General features: G+C 39.3%; 1 protein-coding gene across 3 annotated transcripts in view; it reads right to left on the reverse strand.

Annotated features, from left to right (window-relative positions):
• ESCO1 (establishment of sister chromatid cohesion N-acetyltransferase 1) overlaps nucleotides 1-17348 on the reverse strand; it is a 30952-nt gene that overhangs the window by 2856 nt on the left and 10748 nt on the right. For 2 of the 3 annotated variants that reach the window (XR_015183865.1, XM_009952031.2), the window contains exons 7-10: nucleotides 11999-12130; nucleotides 4503-4592; nucleotides 1976-2119; nucleotides 882-1069 (exon numbers count right to left, since the gene is read on the reverse strand). Coding sequence is in view for 2 of the 3 variants with exons in the window: in XM_009952031.2 (XP_009950333.1) it covers nucleotides 882-1069; nucleotides 1976-2119; nucleotides 4503-4592; nucleotides 11999-12130 (554 nt within the window). In the remaining variant the exon portion in view is untranslated. The remainder of the gene's footprint in view (nucleotides 1-881; nucleotides 1070-1975; nucleotides 2120-4502; nucleotides 4593-11998; nucleotides 12131-17348) is intronic. The other variant, XM_086472606.1, reaches the window with a different exon arrangement.

The raw sequence follows: 17348 nt of genomic DNA on the forward strand, positions 1-17348 counted from the left end.
CAGTCAGTAGCTCAGACAGAACGTGATCAGGTTAAGACCTTTCCAGTCACTCCACCAGCCACGCAAGCTGCATTCTGCAGAGCGGAATAGCTTTGCTGGGCTCTCCAAACCCCCAAGAGGGCAAGGACTGGCAGACACAGCGGTACCTGTGCCACAAACTCCAACAAGATGGGGCTAGCACAAACCTGACAGCCCAGCAGTATTAACATTTGGGTAGTTCTTGGCATTACTCAGAGCAGGCATTTTTAAACTTCTAGGAAATGTCACTGGAAGAAACCTAAGGTTTAGAGATTCAACATTTTTAACGTTTATCTAACCAGCGGATGTTTGTGTCCTTTTATGGATCTCGCACTGAGCATTCAGCTGAATGCACTCATCCCTAGCTACTAAAGCTCCATGGAAATTGAAAATATCTCATAGCGCTGAGTAAACCCGAGTAAAGAAAAAAAGCCACCAGACTATAGCAAGTAGTTCGGTACACTCGTCTGTTCTTGCCCCCTTTCCACCTCTACGGAATGAAGACTCGGCCGCTGGCTGGGTCCCCGTCCTTCACACCGGGGAAATCTTACACTTGGACCAAAGACAGTCTCGTTCCCCTCACTCATAACTACCCCGGAGGACTTCACCCAAGCTCACTGGCAGTCTGCTGGGGTGACTCATGACAACTGCACTGAGCAGAAAGATTTCTGTTGAAGACAAGCTATTGCAGAATGCTGTTGTTAGTCACTGAACTCCACATAACACTGGAGCTGTCAACTGCGCTCAACTCTACATCCCCAGTATCACCAGCAGCTTAACAATACAAGCTTGAGGCACACAAATGTCTTGCACTGAGATCTCTCCAAAACAGAGGTAACCGAGGAACGATTTTTTTATATTACCTAAGACACTCTATCATCCGAGAAGCAATCTTCTTTCGACGCATCATGCTGAATACCCATATCCGACTAATCCCACAGATAGCAGGCTCTGGAGAAGTTGAACAGCACCACGCTTTCTGTCTTTCAAATATGACTTTCTCATTTTCTGAACTGACTTCTGGAACCTTCTCTTCTATAACTCTGTAGCCCTGCAGGTGATGTAAAACATATTTGTCACTTTATAAAAGCATCACTAATGACTGAACAAAACAATTCTTGTGTGATTTATTTCAGTTAAACATACTCACTTGCTAAAATCCTTACCAAAAAGGCTGCATATTTAGGTCTCATTTAATTTCTCTTAACAGTTTCAAAATTGGAACAGATTATACAAGATTAAACCAAAAAAACCCTTTACGCGATTTAAAGTAACAGGAACAAATAATCCAGTTCTTATTACCACCTGTTTTAAGGTGTTTGCATCAATTTCTCGGACTTTGACTAAGACTGTTTTGCTCCTAGTCCGCTACTCCCAAGGGACAGCAGAACTCCACAGATTAGGAGGGAACAGACGGAACAGGTGACAAAGTTCTGACAGCAGTTTTTAGAACTGCCACTGGTGGCCCGACAACCTGTCCTGCTCTCCACTGCACAGTTCTGCCCTCTGCTTCTGTTCGCTGTGGAGCTGTCTGCCCCCAGGGTGAGCCAACTCAACCCTACAGAGCACCCACTTGTTCATCCATGTTGGGTTCTGCCGGGCAGGGAGCTGCATCTGCTTGTCAGTGAGCGAGAGGCGAGCCAGAGCTAGCGTGAGCACAGCAGAGGAAGAAAAACTCCACCCTTCGTCTGTAGCAAGTTCTTAGATGAGCAGGTCTGAGCCAAGGAGGACACGTACATGTGTCTCAGCTCAGCGTCAGCTATACGAAAATGAGTAACTACAGTTCAGAATGGTCTACCACCAAAAGTCTCCTCCTCTCTGGACCAGGCATACATGGAATACTTATTTGCTAAATGACAGACCCGAACTCCAAGGTAATCCTGTAGGTTCAGAACGTCCAAAGAACACAGCCACTAAGCACTGACACAGACTGCCTTTCTCCGGTTCAATCACTTACCCACTGGATATGTTCTGCAATTAAACAGCCGATAACTTTTTTGTCGTTAGAAATAAAAAGAAGAGTTTTAGTTCTAGAGTAACACATGAGTGGAGCTTGCTGAAATCCCAAGTCATTGTCTACCATTTCTCTAATTTCTTCAACCTGTCAAAATAAGTTTAAATGCTGTTTAAGAAACACACGTGAACGTACATTTGTATAAATAACGCGTATTTGCAAAAAGGCACAAAGGCATCTAGAACACCAAAAGCTATTCCAGAAGTTAAGGATTACCCTACGTGACCTGCAACACATCAGTCCACATAAACGTTCCTTAAATGATAGGAAGAGTAGAGACCTCTAAGTCAGCTTCCATCGAGCGCAAGCTTCGGTTAGTCACAGGCTAATGGAGAGAACGCAGATAATCAAAGCGCGGACCCTGATATTCTAGAGGTAAATGAGATCCAGGCCAGAAGTTAAACTAGCTTAGTTAAAGGTTTTCTGTCTGTTATTTTTAAATTCTTGAGAACTAATCCATTAAGGGTTTTGAGCTGATGGTAGCAAGCACAGTGCCGAGGCAGCTAGAAGACACATGCGTTTGTTGTAAAGGAATGAGTAACTGTCGTCTCTTTCCTCAAGCTTTCTGCTCCTCAATTAGTTTTGCAAGAGTAACTGAAAATAAAATTTTGCTTAATATTAGCAAGTTTAGAAGAAATATATAAACTCCAGCATGAATGTAAACAAAAGCTTGTGCACGAGCTGAGATTTTACGGGGGGATTCTTGTACCTACCAGCGGGCATTGAAACACCTCTACCACCCCCCTATCACCTCACGAGACAGAAATAAGGCGCCTTTCCTATGCAGTGCATTGAACAGTGCAAGCTTCTTTAATGCATGCTGGGGTTACATGAGTAAAGCAAAACTAGAATGACTGATTATTTCAATATATGAAGTTAGTACTGATCAATGGAAAATTATCTTAAAAAAATGCTTTTAAAATAACTTTTAAAAGGCACGGTGGTACTGATAGTTACTCTCTGCTTTCTCATCTAACCTTCAGGTACCAGTCCTTTAATGACAGGTCCAACTAGCCAATTTGAAACACTAAGAAACCGTTCTCGAAGTCAGTCACCCACAGTGGTAACAGTTGTAAATTCTCTCAACTTTCACCACACAGAACTCCATCCTAAATGACTTCGTTTGCTACACTCTTCCTTTCTTCTGCCCCACTTAGGTATTTTAAGTAATTTTTTCTTCAGCCATTTTAGTAAAAAATGAACAAGCAATGAATGTACTAAAATTAAGATAATATCACCAGAGAAACAAAACTTAATAAACAAACTTATCTGCATTAAGTATTGCAAAGACAACTTGTAGTTTCTTTTCAATTCAATAACTTAAAAAATTCTGTGTTAGTCTAAAGAGAACCCACTACAGTCACGCCATCAGAGAGCTGTCTTGGGCATCAACTCAGCCTCCCTTCCAACCTCAGCCATCCTGTGATCCTGTGATAGTGGCACTGTAAAAAGTACCTATTAGTCACAGCAAATCCCCAGCTAAACAGTATCAATGCCACGCTACTGAAAAAACAAACGTAATGGCACGTTAAGGTGCACGAACACAGGCCAGCCAGCCAGCCACCGAAGCACCCTGCTGCTCCTAAGTCTCACTACTGTACTGTGCCCAGCTGGAGATCAAGAGTTTCAAAAGAAATGTGAGACGTGGCCCAAATGGAAATAATCTAGAGAAGAGTACGACAACAATCAGAGCTCTCTGAAAACATTATTTAGGAGTATAAACTAAAAACCAGCACATCCCATCAATCTCCTTAAGGTGAAACAATCAAGAGTTTGTTCAGGCACAAAAAAGCTGTTGCAAAGAGGAAAAAAAGGATGTTTTCTACAGCTACAGCGGTATGATTGGCACTCATGAGCCTAAATTGCAGTATGGAGATTCTGCTGGACATTCAGGGAAAATTACCTAATGTTACGGAGAGCGAAGCACTGTAACACGAGGCTCAAGAGGTCAGAAAAACCTCCAGGGGTAGAAGTTCTAGAAAGTTGTCAGAGGCGTCATAACCAGAGCTGATCCTGCTTTGGACATGGGAATGGACTAGATGACTTTGAGGGCCCTTTCCATCTAAATCTGGTTTTATCCAAAAATCATTTAGAGAATGGTCCCATATTCATGCTGTGTAATAAAGTGAAGCCATTTCAGTTTGTTTAAATATAGTAGGAGGTTTATATAATCTAAAATATCTGGCAGACATTCAGCAAGTATATTAAAAAAAAAAATTAAAAATAACCAGTTGGTTGATGCTGTCCCACGCCTGCTCAGTCCCATCCTCTCTCTGAAGGGAGCAGCAGTGCGGTAAGAGTGAGACGTCTGACCTGCTTGTGGAAAAAAGCTACAGAACCGCTGCAGTTTTGAGTCCGACTTCAACTGCTCACACGTAAATTACACAAGCGTTACTACGAACATTCTCATTACTTACATGGAAACATCAAACAAGGTGAGAAGCACCAGCCCCAGTCCTTTTCACCATACCTTTTTAAGTGCATACTTTGGGTCGTCCGGAAGAACCATTATTATTTTTCCATCGGGATATTCAGCCAAAATTCTCTCTTTTTTCCAACCCTAAATAAAACAAACACTTATCTAAACCATATACGAGATGTACTTTCACAAGCAGAAATTGCATATTATTGTTCTAGACACTGAATTTATGCAGAGATTTCACACTAGTTAGCAGCTGCTTTGCTAGAGAAGGAAACTTCAGCTAGCTTTTTGAAATGAGCACAACAGATACAGTATGATCTTATTTACACAATAATTTATACAATAGCCTAACTATATCTAGAAACAATTTGTGAAAGTGTCTTTTAATTTCCCAACTACATTTTTTTCCCCCAGGATTGCAGTGCAAACGGAAGTAGCAAACTTGTCTCACATAACTCATTTCCAAACCTAGGTAATACTTAATTTTCCAAAGTCCAGTGAATGGGAAAACCCCTAAGTTTTAATAAAAGATTTCTTTTTAACATAGTTACCTCCACAAATACACACTCAGTTTTAAAGTTTGGCATGCGAAAGACCTCCAGGAGGTTCTAAGTGAACTGATTGGCATGCAGTTGCCCAAAATGTAAGGAATAGTTTATTTTGTTACTGATCATAACTGTTAAAGCCACAAGAAGGATACTAGAAAAAAATTTATAACTACCTTCTAAGAATCTAATGGGGAAGGAGGCTACGTTGTGTGTATCTGAAGTATAAACATACTCAAAAAAATAGAGGTAATTAACTCTTCTTCAGATCCACACTCGTGGTGAATAATGAGCAGTACCTGCATGGAAAAAAACAAAACAAAAAAGCCACTTAAATCTAGTAAGATGGGACTGGTAGATATTAGAACTCAAGTTGCTTTGATGGGACCTAAAAATACTGAATGCAGAATTAACTTCAGCCACTAAAAAGGCTGTTCTACAAGTCTTACTCAAAGCAACTTTAAATAAAAAAGCCTTTCAAGAAACAATAGTGATGGAATAATTCTCATTGAAATCTGTACCTTCCCATAAAATAATGTTCAACTAAAGACCAAACAATGGAATTTGGCACTGGATGAATGCCATATATACTGCCACCAAAAAAAAAGACAAGTGTTATAATACTTGATCTGTATCTCATTTTAATCATGCTGATTTTACTCCCTCACCCCAAACAAGACATGATGAGAATAATTTTAGAAATTTTTCTACTTGCTGGTAGCCCAGGAACTATTTAAGCACGAGTTTAACACCCAGCATGGCAACGGTTGCAACACAGACACCATTTTGACTCTGCCTGCTTTTCTTCTCAGTAGTAGTTGCACTAAACACCAACGCAAATTAAGATCCTATTTGAATTTATATACACTATGGTCTGAGCACAAAGGGCAGTAAACAGCAGCGTCGCAGTACTCAGGTAAGCAGAAGAGTGCAATTTGTGGGATTGTGACATGCTTTTTGAGACTGTCAGGAAAAGCGTCACAAGATTCAGGCAAGATCACTACTCTCCACCCTCAAACACCACCTCTCTCAACTTCTTGTCTTTTGCTGCCTTTCGGCTCCCTGTTTTCCCTCCCTTTCTAGAGCCTGTTTAAAACCAACCGTGACCATCACTCAGCAGGTAAGTGTGACGCGTTTGACAACCCTACCCCTACAGCAGCCAGAATGTTGCAGGCCTAAGGCAGAATATTCAACCCTAAGTTTTAAGTGAAGGTATCTTGTTAACGTCACAGCCAGGTATTTCCACCAAAATTAAATCCGATGGAAGAAAACATTTCTGAACATCATATTGCTGTTATACTTTTAAGCAACAGTATATTAGCAGAAGTCTAAAATTAATTCTGTAAAAATGCCATCATTGACTCTCTAACACTTAGAATTCATGATTTTCTTGACTGTCCACCTGTTCATTTTCTGAAGTGATCAGTATTATAGGGAGTGATCATATTCACAGGAGGGGTAGTTTTTAAATTGAAGTTTATTTATTTATTCAGAAATGTATCTTTTAAATGAAGCTTCCCAAAACCCTTCTGCAAACCCTAAGCTCATCCAAGATTTTTAGCAAAGACATTTTAAAGTCATATTCGTTATTGATGCAGCTCTAAGAATTTCAAAAAGCAAAACTAGCATTTCACATAAGTACCTGCATCTTCAGTATCCTTATTGTTCAGTAAGGAATGACCCGTGCTTCTTTTAAACCAGACAAATGGAAGTAATGCACAAGATTGGTCACAGCTCTGTCACAGTCTAACATTAAAGCTGTTACGGAAAATGCGCTATAGCTTCATCTGAGACTGATCCTATTAGATATATACAATACACAAAACATGCTTTAGTACAAGCATCTTGCACGTGGTCTGATTTCCCTTAACACACCTATTTTAAAGCAATATACACCAGTCTGCAAGGTATTTTGAACACCGAGAACTAAAGTAGGACTGCTTCACTCCGGCAGATCACTGCAGTAAGGAACAAAGACATTACATCTGCACTATACTCTATATTATTCTACCGCAATGTCAGAAAAATTGCTTTTCCTTTCCTTTTAATTGAAATTACTTTAGGGCATTTACTGTTGAATGACACGCCCAAGCATTGATACACATCGCTTGTGATGACCAAAGAAGTTAAAAGGAAAGCTAGTGTTCCCACCAGGATACACATTCTGCAAGGCCTGGAGTAAAAGAACATGATTATAACGCTCCTCCCCGATACTGGAAGTCTCTGCTCAACAACAGATTACCTATAGCCAGCAGTAGCAAGGCACATATGCCCTTATCTCCCCAGCTGGGCAGACTGGTGCTGTACGAAGCCCCACTGGTGTGTAGTACCTGCTGCGATACCCTCCCCTGTTCCGTGTTACACCGATTTACCCTACAGGCAGTTGTAATTGTCTGAGAACATAAGGCAACTCTGCAATGCACAGCCAACTCATTTTTCAGTCTACCTCTAACTTTTCCTCCCAATTCAAACAAGATTAAAGATTGCTTCTGCTTGTTTATTAAGGCGCAATGGCAATATAACTGCAAAAGAAAGAAATCATTCAAAAAAGGGCAATGCAGACAAGCAGCTGCTACCACATCATGGGACAGCACAGACAGTAATTATCACTACACTGTGTAGTGCACTGCATCCACTGGATATTATATATGTGTATAATGAGTGATGTAGAATACAGTTGTAAAGCTGGCTCCAACATTAAGAGCATGGTCACTGAAACGTTCAGCACTCAATTTCATATGAACTATGTTCTGCTTATAGTTTAAAATAATCTCTGATGTAGCTTTGTCTTTAAATGCATAAATTAGAAGACACAACAGACTGCTTCCCATGCATCTCCTCATGTTTTAGAAGTTTTTATGCAAGGGTAGGAACTGGGACAGCAAACCTAGCATCTTTCTATATGTCAGTTCTGGCTTGTCTGTACACCCTGTCTCTCAAATGGATACAAACACACGAAAATCGGTGGTGTTTTCTTATACCGTTTTTTCCTCCAAAATATTGAGGTAGTGAGGAAAATGTGTTTAATACTGTATTATCCTTGATCTTCACCAGGAAAAGCATTTATGAAATTTTCCCCTAATAATCAAGTTCAGTACGAAATTTTGTGCACTTTTATCCTTTGTCATTTGTAGCAGAAAATTATGTCTACTGCATTCTTCTTCCTGAGGTCTTCATCAAATTACAGATGTTCTGCCTCTCTTTCCTATGAACGTAATATGGAGAACAAGGTTTTGACTGTAGAACACATTAAGATCCTTGGATGTAACTACCAAATACTGCCCTCTGTTAAAACTAATACTCTCACAGAAGACAGCTAATGTAAGAATTTTATCTGAAATATTATTAAGTTTTATATCGTACAGATGTATCACTTTCAGAATTAATGTAAATCAAGATAAGCACAAAATCTTTTTAAGATGACATGAGGTTCATCATCACCTTCAATCCCGATATTCTATTAACCTTATTGGTCCCAAGAAGTCAAATGTTGCTTTTTTTTTTTTTTAATCTGAAAAGCGAAGAACCTCACAGATGGGCTTGTGTGCAGTTACAGCAGAATAGCTATTTACAACTTATCAGATTAGACATTTGCTCAAATAACAGCTTCTTCTGCTTTCTTCAGCTCAAAATATTCTTAGCTAAGAGAATGAGCTTGAAATAGAAATGCATTAACTGCATTCACATCAGGCACCTGAATCCACAGGCATTTCCTAACTTAAGTTTTTGGCTTTGCAACTTAAAAACGTCACTAAAAATAACGTCTTGCTCTTAACAAAACGTTGCAGAAATACTAAGTCGATACTACGTGGTATCACAGAGAAGACAGACAACTGATACTGTGTGGTACCACAACTAGAGGATTTTATAAAACTGAACCACATATCCATCCCACAAAGTTATCCATCCCAGTGGAGTTATCACTCGAGGGATATATGTCATCACTCAATGCATGCACACGCTAGAATGGCATATTTTTTCTGGGTGCTTTCAGATGTCTGAAACCAGAAGGACAGTGAGACAGACTCCTGCACTTGTCTGCAGTAGGGGACACCTCTCACACTAATCCACTCCTGCTCCAGCACTACCCTTGACCACCCTACCTTCTTGCTTATTCAACTGGCACCCTTCTATTAATCGCAAATGGCACCCTTCAGAAAGCCCGTATCAGTCCTTGCCAATCATCTCTCCCAAAACTAGAAAATGTCATTAAACTTGCCAAAATCTCTCTCTCCACACAAAGCCTGCGATTTCCTTATTGTCTCTCTTGGCCATCTATGGCGAAACAAGTATCCCAATACCATCTCCTTATTAGCCTGGCCTACTTCTGGGGGCATCATGGAATTTCTGATTTTTACTAAAAGAAACAAGACAGGCCTTTAAAAAAAACCCAAGCATATTTTGTTGGAGACAAAAAATAATTTATTATTTACGTGCAAACTATCTTCTGGCTACTCAGTACTTTTAAAAAACCCACAAAGCAGCTGCATGCAGGTGGGCAAGACACTTAACAATAAAGTCCATTTTCACAGTTCACAGCAAGCTCTAGCTTGATGATGTATATAGGCCTTTTTTTTTTTGATTCTGTGAATGGAATCTTCAATAGAATTACTAGGCACGTAGCAAGAGATATTCAAAAGGGAGAAAAAAAACGTAAGAAAAGTCTTCTCGAGTCAGACTGGGACTGCATCATATGGCACGAAGAATGCAAATACCAAAAGAATGAAAAAATGCTTCTAAGATACCTTAGAGTGGCCTCCAAATCAACAGTTATGCCAAATGCATTAACTACATAAAAAAAGAGTATCTAGAGAGCTAATAAAGTAACATACCAAGGTCACCAAGACCAGATGTTCCTGGACCAGAAAGTCTAACCAAGAAGTTACTAAGACTTTCTCTAGTACAATTTTTTTAATCCCACGATGCTACTGTCCAGTTAACACTTTCTGTCAGGGAAAGGAAGGTAGTTACACACACAGAAACCAAGCACAGCACACCTCTGAGCCATCCTCCCAACAATACCCACTACCAACCTCCTAGCAAAACCAGGATAACTAGCAATCATTCTTCTGGAATTTCTGGATGACTAAGCATTAAGAAGCAGAGACTTGATGTACTAATTCACTGGCAAGAAGGCTTACCTAAAATTCAAATTATTTTCTAAGAGGAGGTGAGGATGTTTCCGTCACAGACATTACCACACCAAGAACCACTGACTACGAGTCAAATGACTAGCGTTAAAGACTTCGTTATTTAGCATGGCAAAAGCTACTTGCCCATGCAGAAAACAGCATCAGTCAAATTGTTATGAGAAAAAAAATAAATCAGAGGGGAAGTTAAAGACTCATAAGACTCCTTCCTTCTCCTCCTTACCCTACAGCTTCTATTCTAGAATAACCATCTAAATCATCGCTCCACAGCCATCTGCAATGTCACAAAGCGCAATTAGAGTCTTCAAACACTTCAGAGAGAGCTGTTTACTCACTGAACTGACAACACGAATAATTTGCCTGAGTACACATTTTGTGAAGTTTTAAAAAGAGGCCTAGCAACTGAGAAAACAACAGGGAAAGTTTTTCCCAAATTAAAAGCATGCCTAACTTTATACATAGTTATTTACAACTGGTTTAAGGCAGTCTGCTCTTTCACTTTTATGTTAATCATGTTGTCACTCTAGACGTACACACAGACGAGAAACTTCAGCTCTTTCACCTTCCAAAATATTCAAACTTTGGTGCAACTTCCTACCTACATGAACATGGCAGCTTTAAGTAACTACTGAACTCATCTGCTAGCTTCTGTCCAAAAGAACTAACAGCACATTCTGTAAATTATGTTTACATCTCTGGTAAGAGTCAAGATCTGAAAGTCCTGGGGTGGGACAGGACGGGGGATGGGATGGCAAAGAGGACTAAGACGGGGAAATGTATTACATGCTGGCATTATAACTACTGCGCTCCATCCTCTTTCTGCCCAGCCCCACCCTACAACGTAGCTAGTGTGTATCAGACCTTTCAAGATGTCTGGATTATTCAGCAAAAACTAACCAAGAACAGAACAAATACCAGAACTATTTACCAGATCGTTTCAAACACTTCAGCTACGAAGATTTATCTTTATGTTTGTAAACAGTGGGATAAAATTGAGCTTGAGATTGAAGGGTAGCCCAACAGCCATTTGGTACCTACATGAAATGAATTGGTGGCCTCAGTTCAGTTATCCTGGAGGTCTTATCTACTAGAGTGTAGAGTACTGAAGGTAACATGTGTGATAAAGAAAATAGACTTTGTGGATTCTATTCTGGATTTCAGACATGTGAACAGGTATTTCCCGTAAGTCTTGTAATATCAGCTGCTTTGAAGTAGCTGATTTTACAATATACTTTAAATTGTACAAAATTTTTCAAATCTGAGCTTTAATGAGAGATACACTCAGATACAGCACATACAATGAAGTTATGGAGTAATACTTTGGACTTGATATTTAAAGATTACAAACACACTATAAATTCAGTAAAGTTTCAATATACTATGAAGTTGTATCAGCTGGATTCCTTGGCAGTCTCTCTTCAAATTACACATAATTAAGAAAAAGTAATTAGAAGTGTTCTAAGATTACACAATTACAAAACCAGTACAATCAGCTTTTTATCTGACTATCAAGCCAACCATTGCAAACACCAGTCGTATGGAAACCTGTATTTAGTACTTTCAGAACAGTGACATTCCTTTGTTTTCCTATCACCCATCCCAAGTTAGGGAATTCTAACAGAAAGAATACAATGGCAATGAAACACCACTATCCAACTAAATATCTTTATACGTTACATTTAACCCGTCTACCATGGCTCTTAAAAACATTTATTTCCCAAAGTGGATTATTTATGGCCTACTGTGATACTAATCTATTAAAACACGACTTAATGTAACATGAATTTTAACTAGTACACAGCAAGTAAAAGACAATGCTTATGTCTTTAAAAAGATAAGGTTTTCTTACCACATATTTTACAGCACTTATGAACTGGTTATGAAATAACAGATGTTGGGTTTCATCCTCTGGGTTTGACGCAGTGTAAAGCATTCCGCAAATATTACAGGAAATAGCACCAAATCTCTTCTGTCCTGCATCCTGTTTAAAAAAGAAAAAAAAAAAAAAAAAAAAAAAAAAAGAAAGGTATTCGTCAATTGCAAGCACAGTAAATATAACTCAACAGAACTTTCATCTCATCAGACACGCTTTTCATAACTTATCTTCTGGAAACTCAACACAAAGGCTAAAATGGAGGGAAACAGGGGAAAGAACAAGTTATGGAAACAATCATTAAGATCAGCAATACATCTGCAACAGCTGATCGCTACCTTTTAGGTTTTTATGAAAACCAAATATTTCAAGGCAAGCAAATAGGATTATGGATTTTTATCCCTCTTTTCACTGATTAAAAGCCTCATTTAATATATTCTCAGGACTTAAATCTTAACTCTTGATGTTTGACGCATTATCTTAACTGCACAGGGTTCGTAACTTCTATTTTTCAGACACTGGATAGCAGCTAAAATAGAAATGGAAATAAAATAGAAATTTTACTCATGACCCTTTAGGTTCTCCTCCTACTCTATGACCAACCATTACCAAATTAAGGGCACTACTCAGTACCTATTACTTTGCTATTTATTCATTAAAACAGTGTTATTAATTAGGAAGTATGCTCAGATTAAGGAGTCAGTGCCTAAGAAAGAGTGACGTGTCAGGAGCAGGGGCTGCCCTTTGCAAAGAGCAAAAGAATACAGGTTAGATTGAAGCCTCCAGCCCAAAAGGCATGTTTTAAGTTATAGCTTAATGCTCAAATACATTTTTTTCTTTAACTACATTTGGATATTGAGTTTATCTAAGCAGCAATAAATGTCACTTTTAATCTATTTTAACACACATGACAAGAAAAACAAAAAGTTACTGTATATTCTAAAATAGGATACTATATAAGCAAAAGAAGACTTGAGGGTGTTGGGGTATTTTTTAAAAGGAAATCAATCTGCGTGCATAAATTGGAAGTGCACAATTTGCAAGAAAACAGATCACCCAAACTCAATTTTGTTTTCTAAGAGCTGAAAATATTCATAGTAAAAAAGCCTACTTTACAGAAGAGAGCATTTTGCAACATAGCAACAGTGTTTACAAATAATTTCTTACTCCTTCCATCTTCAGAGCTATGTTTAAGTACATCTAAGAGCTAGATGACAGCTCGGTTCTCCACAAAACAGCAACTTATTTCAAGCAGTCATTAGAGAAATCTAAAATGTAGGCATCAGTTTCCTTCCAAGCCAAGACAAAAGGTACAACTGGCCAGGCAAAAAGAGCTGAACTTCTCTTTAAGAGCACATACATGGAACTCGGCCAAAAGACAGACGCTGAATCTGAGAAGTCATTGCTTTAACGGTACGTCAGTTTATACATTCCTACTGTGCACAGAAGGAGAAACAGGAGCACATGAATCTTCTGAAGCAAAAAGGAAAGTTGAACCTGAGGTTAGATTTGCAAAGTCAGAACAAGATGAGGTTCCTAAAGGTGTAAAAATTCAATCCCACACATTTTATTTTACCTGCAGACCTCCTTTAAAGCAGCAATATAGTTCAAAACAGAGTACCCATCTGGCCACGAAAATATACTGCAATTCAAGGGTTTATACATGACAGACGAAAAAAAAGGCAGTTCAGCAGAAAGGATGACATATGGTGATTATCTTAAGATGAACCAACTGAACCAAACTTAGCAATTCCTGGCTTGAAGATGGAGAATATATCCCTTATTTCTAGGGTAGGATAAGCAAAGAGGAAGTCTACTCTGATGCTTGGAATATATTTCAAAAATTAAGACATGTAAATTAGAAAATCAGCTACATAAAGCAACTCCTAAAAAAACTTAGGGCATATCAGTACTGCAGTAAGTCTCACGAAACATTTTCTGCTCAAATGATCAAGAAGCTAAAGGTATTTAAGTATCTGATAGTTTACAACCAAAAATCTCAAGCAAAAAAAAAAGCTAGCTATGTAGGAAGACATAAAAAAATTTGGGCCAAGGATATCCTCAAAGTTGTTGGACTCCTTAGCTCACCCCACCTTGCCTTGTAAATAAACATGCTGTTTTGCAAGTCTCCAGGAACAGATTCTTTCTTGGATGTTGCTGGTATCAGTGGGTTTGCGTTTTTCAGGGGATTTTTGTTTGTTTTTTGTTTTTTAAGGACTTCACTAATATTACTATTTTTACATGCATTCAGTTGTATCAATGGGCTACACACAGAGGTCAATATTAAATATTAAAACCCTGTTATGTGAATTATCAGAAAAAACACACTGTAGTATCTAAAGTGATCTTTTGAAGTCTGTAGCCCTAATAAATGCTGACTATACTTTTTAGCAAATACTTTAAAGTATCCTGAGGCCAGTAAAGAAGATAGCCTTTTTGTGTAACTGAAGTACTATTTCAAAGCCACACTGCAGGATATAATGCCTCAGACTTCATAAATAATAACAATAATAATAATAAAGCAGCTTTGTAAATCCAGTGCAGACTACAACAACCACAAAAAAACCTGGATATGCAAAACAAAGTCAGGAATTATGAAGAATGCATTTTTGTACTTTAAGAAAGCATCTACAGAATCTGACTACTTTTAACTCGATGTCATTGCATAAGCAAAAGTGGAAAGGGCACACATCAAGAGGGAAAAAGTGCTCCCAAACAATGATACTGCATTAAAGGTTGCCAGTCCTTCCTAATGGGGAGGGAGGAACAACAACAAAAAAACCTAATCCAAGAACACCCTATGCACCACATATGAGAGTAAACAAAAACTTAAAATTGGCATTTTCTTTTGGGGGAAAAAAAAAAAAAGAAAAATTCTTGACAGCAAAGATCCGATAGTGGGTACTGGAGAATAACCTGCCAACTTGTCACAACCAGAAGATGTAAGAGGTTTGACTCTCAGAACTTAGATCAATGTTTTTCAGAGCAGCATTTAAGAAAATGTGGGGTTCCAGGCAGAAAATGGTACGATTCAAACTCTATTTTCTAAACAGTAACAATAAAGAGCAAGGATACTTTTATTTCCTAAGCAAATTCTGCACGTGTAGATGGCAATTAAGCATTCCTGACATCTCAGGCAATCCTCATTAACATAAGCACAGGACATACGAGATCCACTGTTTCAAGGCTAACTGTAACTGAACATTGGACAATGCTGCCTTAATCTCCAGAAGGGTTTCTTAATTCTGTGTTAGACAGAAAGAAAAGTCTTACCAATATCTTCTTTGAGAAGGTGCATGTCTGCTGATCCTCCATATGTGGGATAAGGAGCCCTGCAAGCAAAAAAGGCATTTGGTGCCTCTGTAGGAGATGAAAAGGGGCCCTTTTATATTTTTTTTTTTTTTCCTTTTTCTTTTCTCTCTCTTCAGGCACAGATTAGATCACCTCCTTGATTACCTAGTGTTAGTTAGAGGAAGATTATTTTTTCCTCTAGTTTTTTCATAGAACAAAGAATAAAACCCAGCCATAGAAACAGGCAGGCTGGAAAGGAAATATGAGAAGAGCAGGAAGGAAAAACAAAAAGATTTTTGGGCTCTCCACAGAAAACAAAAAGGTCAAAGAATGCTATTTCAACGAAAGATGCATTCAAGACTGAAGCCGATGGGTAGATCCCCTTGCTGACCAGGAGGATCAGAAGACATGACCCAACTCAGAAACAAGCTTCACTTCAAAATGAAGACCGTGGAATTTAACCAAAAAAAACCCCAAAAAACAAACAAACAAAAAACCCCAAATCACCAACCCAAAAAACCTCCCATACCAAAAAAACCCCCCAAAACAACCACTAACGCCCCCCCCCACCAGTATCCACCTTCCTGAAAAGCTAGTTGAGCCAAAGGATATATAAATCAACTTGAAACTTTCAGAACTGTGATGTACCTAATCTTATTTAACATATATGAAAAATTGAAAATGGAGGATCATTGATATCGTCACTGGTCATTAGCTAAAGTAATATGAAAAAAATATGAAATTAAAAAACAAATGGCACAATATTTACAACGGACAACTAATCTGTTCTCAACCCACATAAAAACATTACTCAAGAACCCTACAGAGTGTTCCAACGCGGGCTGGGCTGGGCTAAGGTGAATTTCCCGCACCGCAGCCGCGGCGGTGCCGGTTTAGACCTGTGACCAAAGCAGCGCCGCTGGCAGAGGGACGTTTCAAGCGCTGCCGCCCCGTGCTTACACAGCATCAAGGCCTTTTCTGCTTCTCACGCCGCGTGCCAGTGAGCAGGCCGGGGGGGCACAAGAAGCTGTGACAGCTGAGCCCAACTGACCAGAGTCTCCCACACCCCGTGGCATCATGCCGAGCAGCAAGAGCCGGGGAAAGAGGCAGGAAGGGGAGGACATTTGGAGTTACACCATTTGTCCTCCCAACTGCTACCTGATGAAGGCCTGCTTTACCAGAGATGGCCAAACACCTGCAAGTGTTGAACGAATTCCTTACTTTGCTTTGCTTGTACACACAGCTTTCGCTTTACCTGTTAGACTGACCTCATCTCAACCCATGAGTTTTCTCCCCCATCCTACTTGGTGGGAGCGAGTGAGCAGCTGCACGGTGCTTAGCTGCCTGCCAGGGTTAACCCAAAACACAATGTTAGTAGCCTTGGTGCCCAAACTCCTGTATCAGGTCCCTGCTAACCTTACAGAACATTCTCACCTTCAGGACAAAGGACACCACACACAACCCACACGAATTTGCTAGAGAAAGCTGGGTTGCTGCCGTGAGGTAGAAATGGGAAGCAGTGACAGTAAGAAAGGATGGCCATTACCGCCCCGCTAAGAGCAGAGCTGTCCCAAAGGCTAAGATTGGTGTGGCAAGAAAGGAAGAGGGACTGCTCTCAACTACCAAACTCCCTCCTCAGTCACTTATGCAGTAACCACTGCCCTGTTTTCACTGGGAATACAGGAAAGAAAAGAGGCAGTACTTAACTAATGTGACCAACAAAACGTTGCCCCAAAGCCACTTTCCAATTCTTCAGACAAATTGCCAACTGGACTATACCAGTTTAAGGAAGAAAACAGCAACTTTAAATTATGCAACTTTCTTCAGTCGCGTAATAAATCACTTTTATACTTAATATTTCCAAGGATGTGTTTTCAGCTTAAATCAAAATATTTCTTTCATATATTACATATTTCAGTCAAACAGGAAACTATGTTCAAGTTTAACCAAAATACATGTAAGGAAAAATTCACGTATGATACCCAAATGCGTAAACTGAATTAGGCTGCACATGACTCCCACGTATAGCACCAAT

The sequence above is a fragment of the Leptosomus discolor genome, chromosome 13 (genome assembly GCF_034619465.1).
Source record: "Leptosomus discolor isolate bLepDis1 chromosome 13, bLepDis1.hap2, whole genome shotgun sequence".
Classification (NCBI taxonomy): Eukaryota; Metazoa; Chordata; class Aves; order Leptosomiformes; family Leptosomidae; genus Leptosomus; species Leptosomus discolor.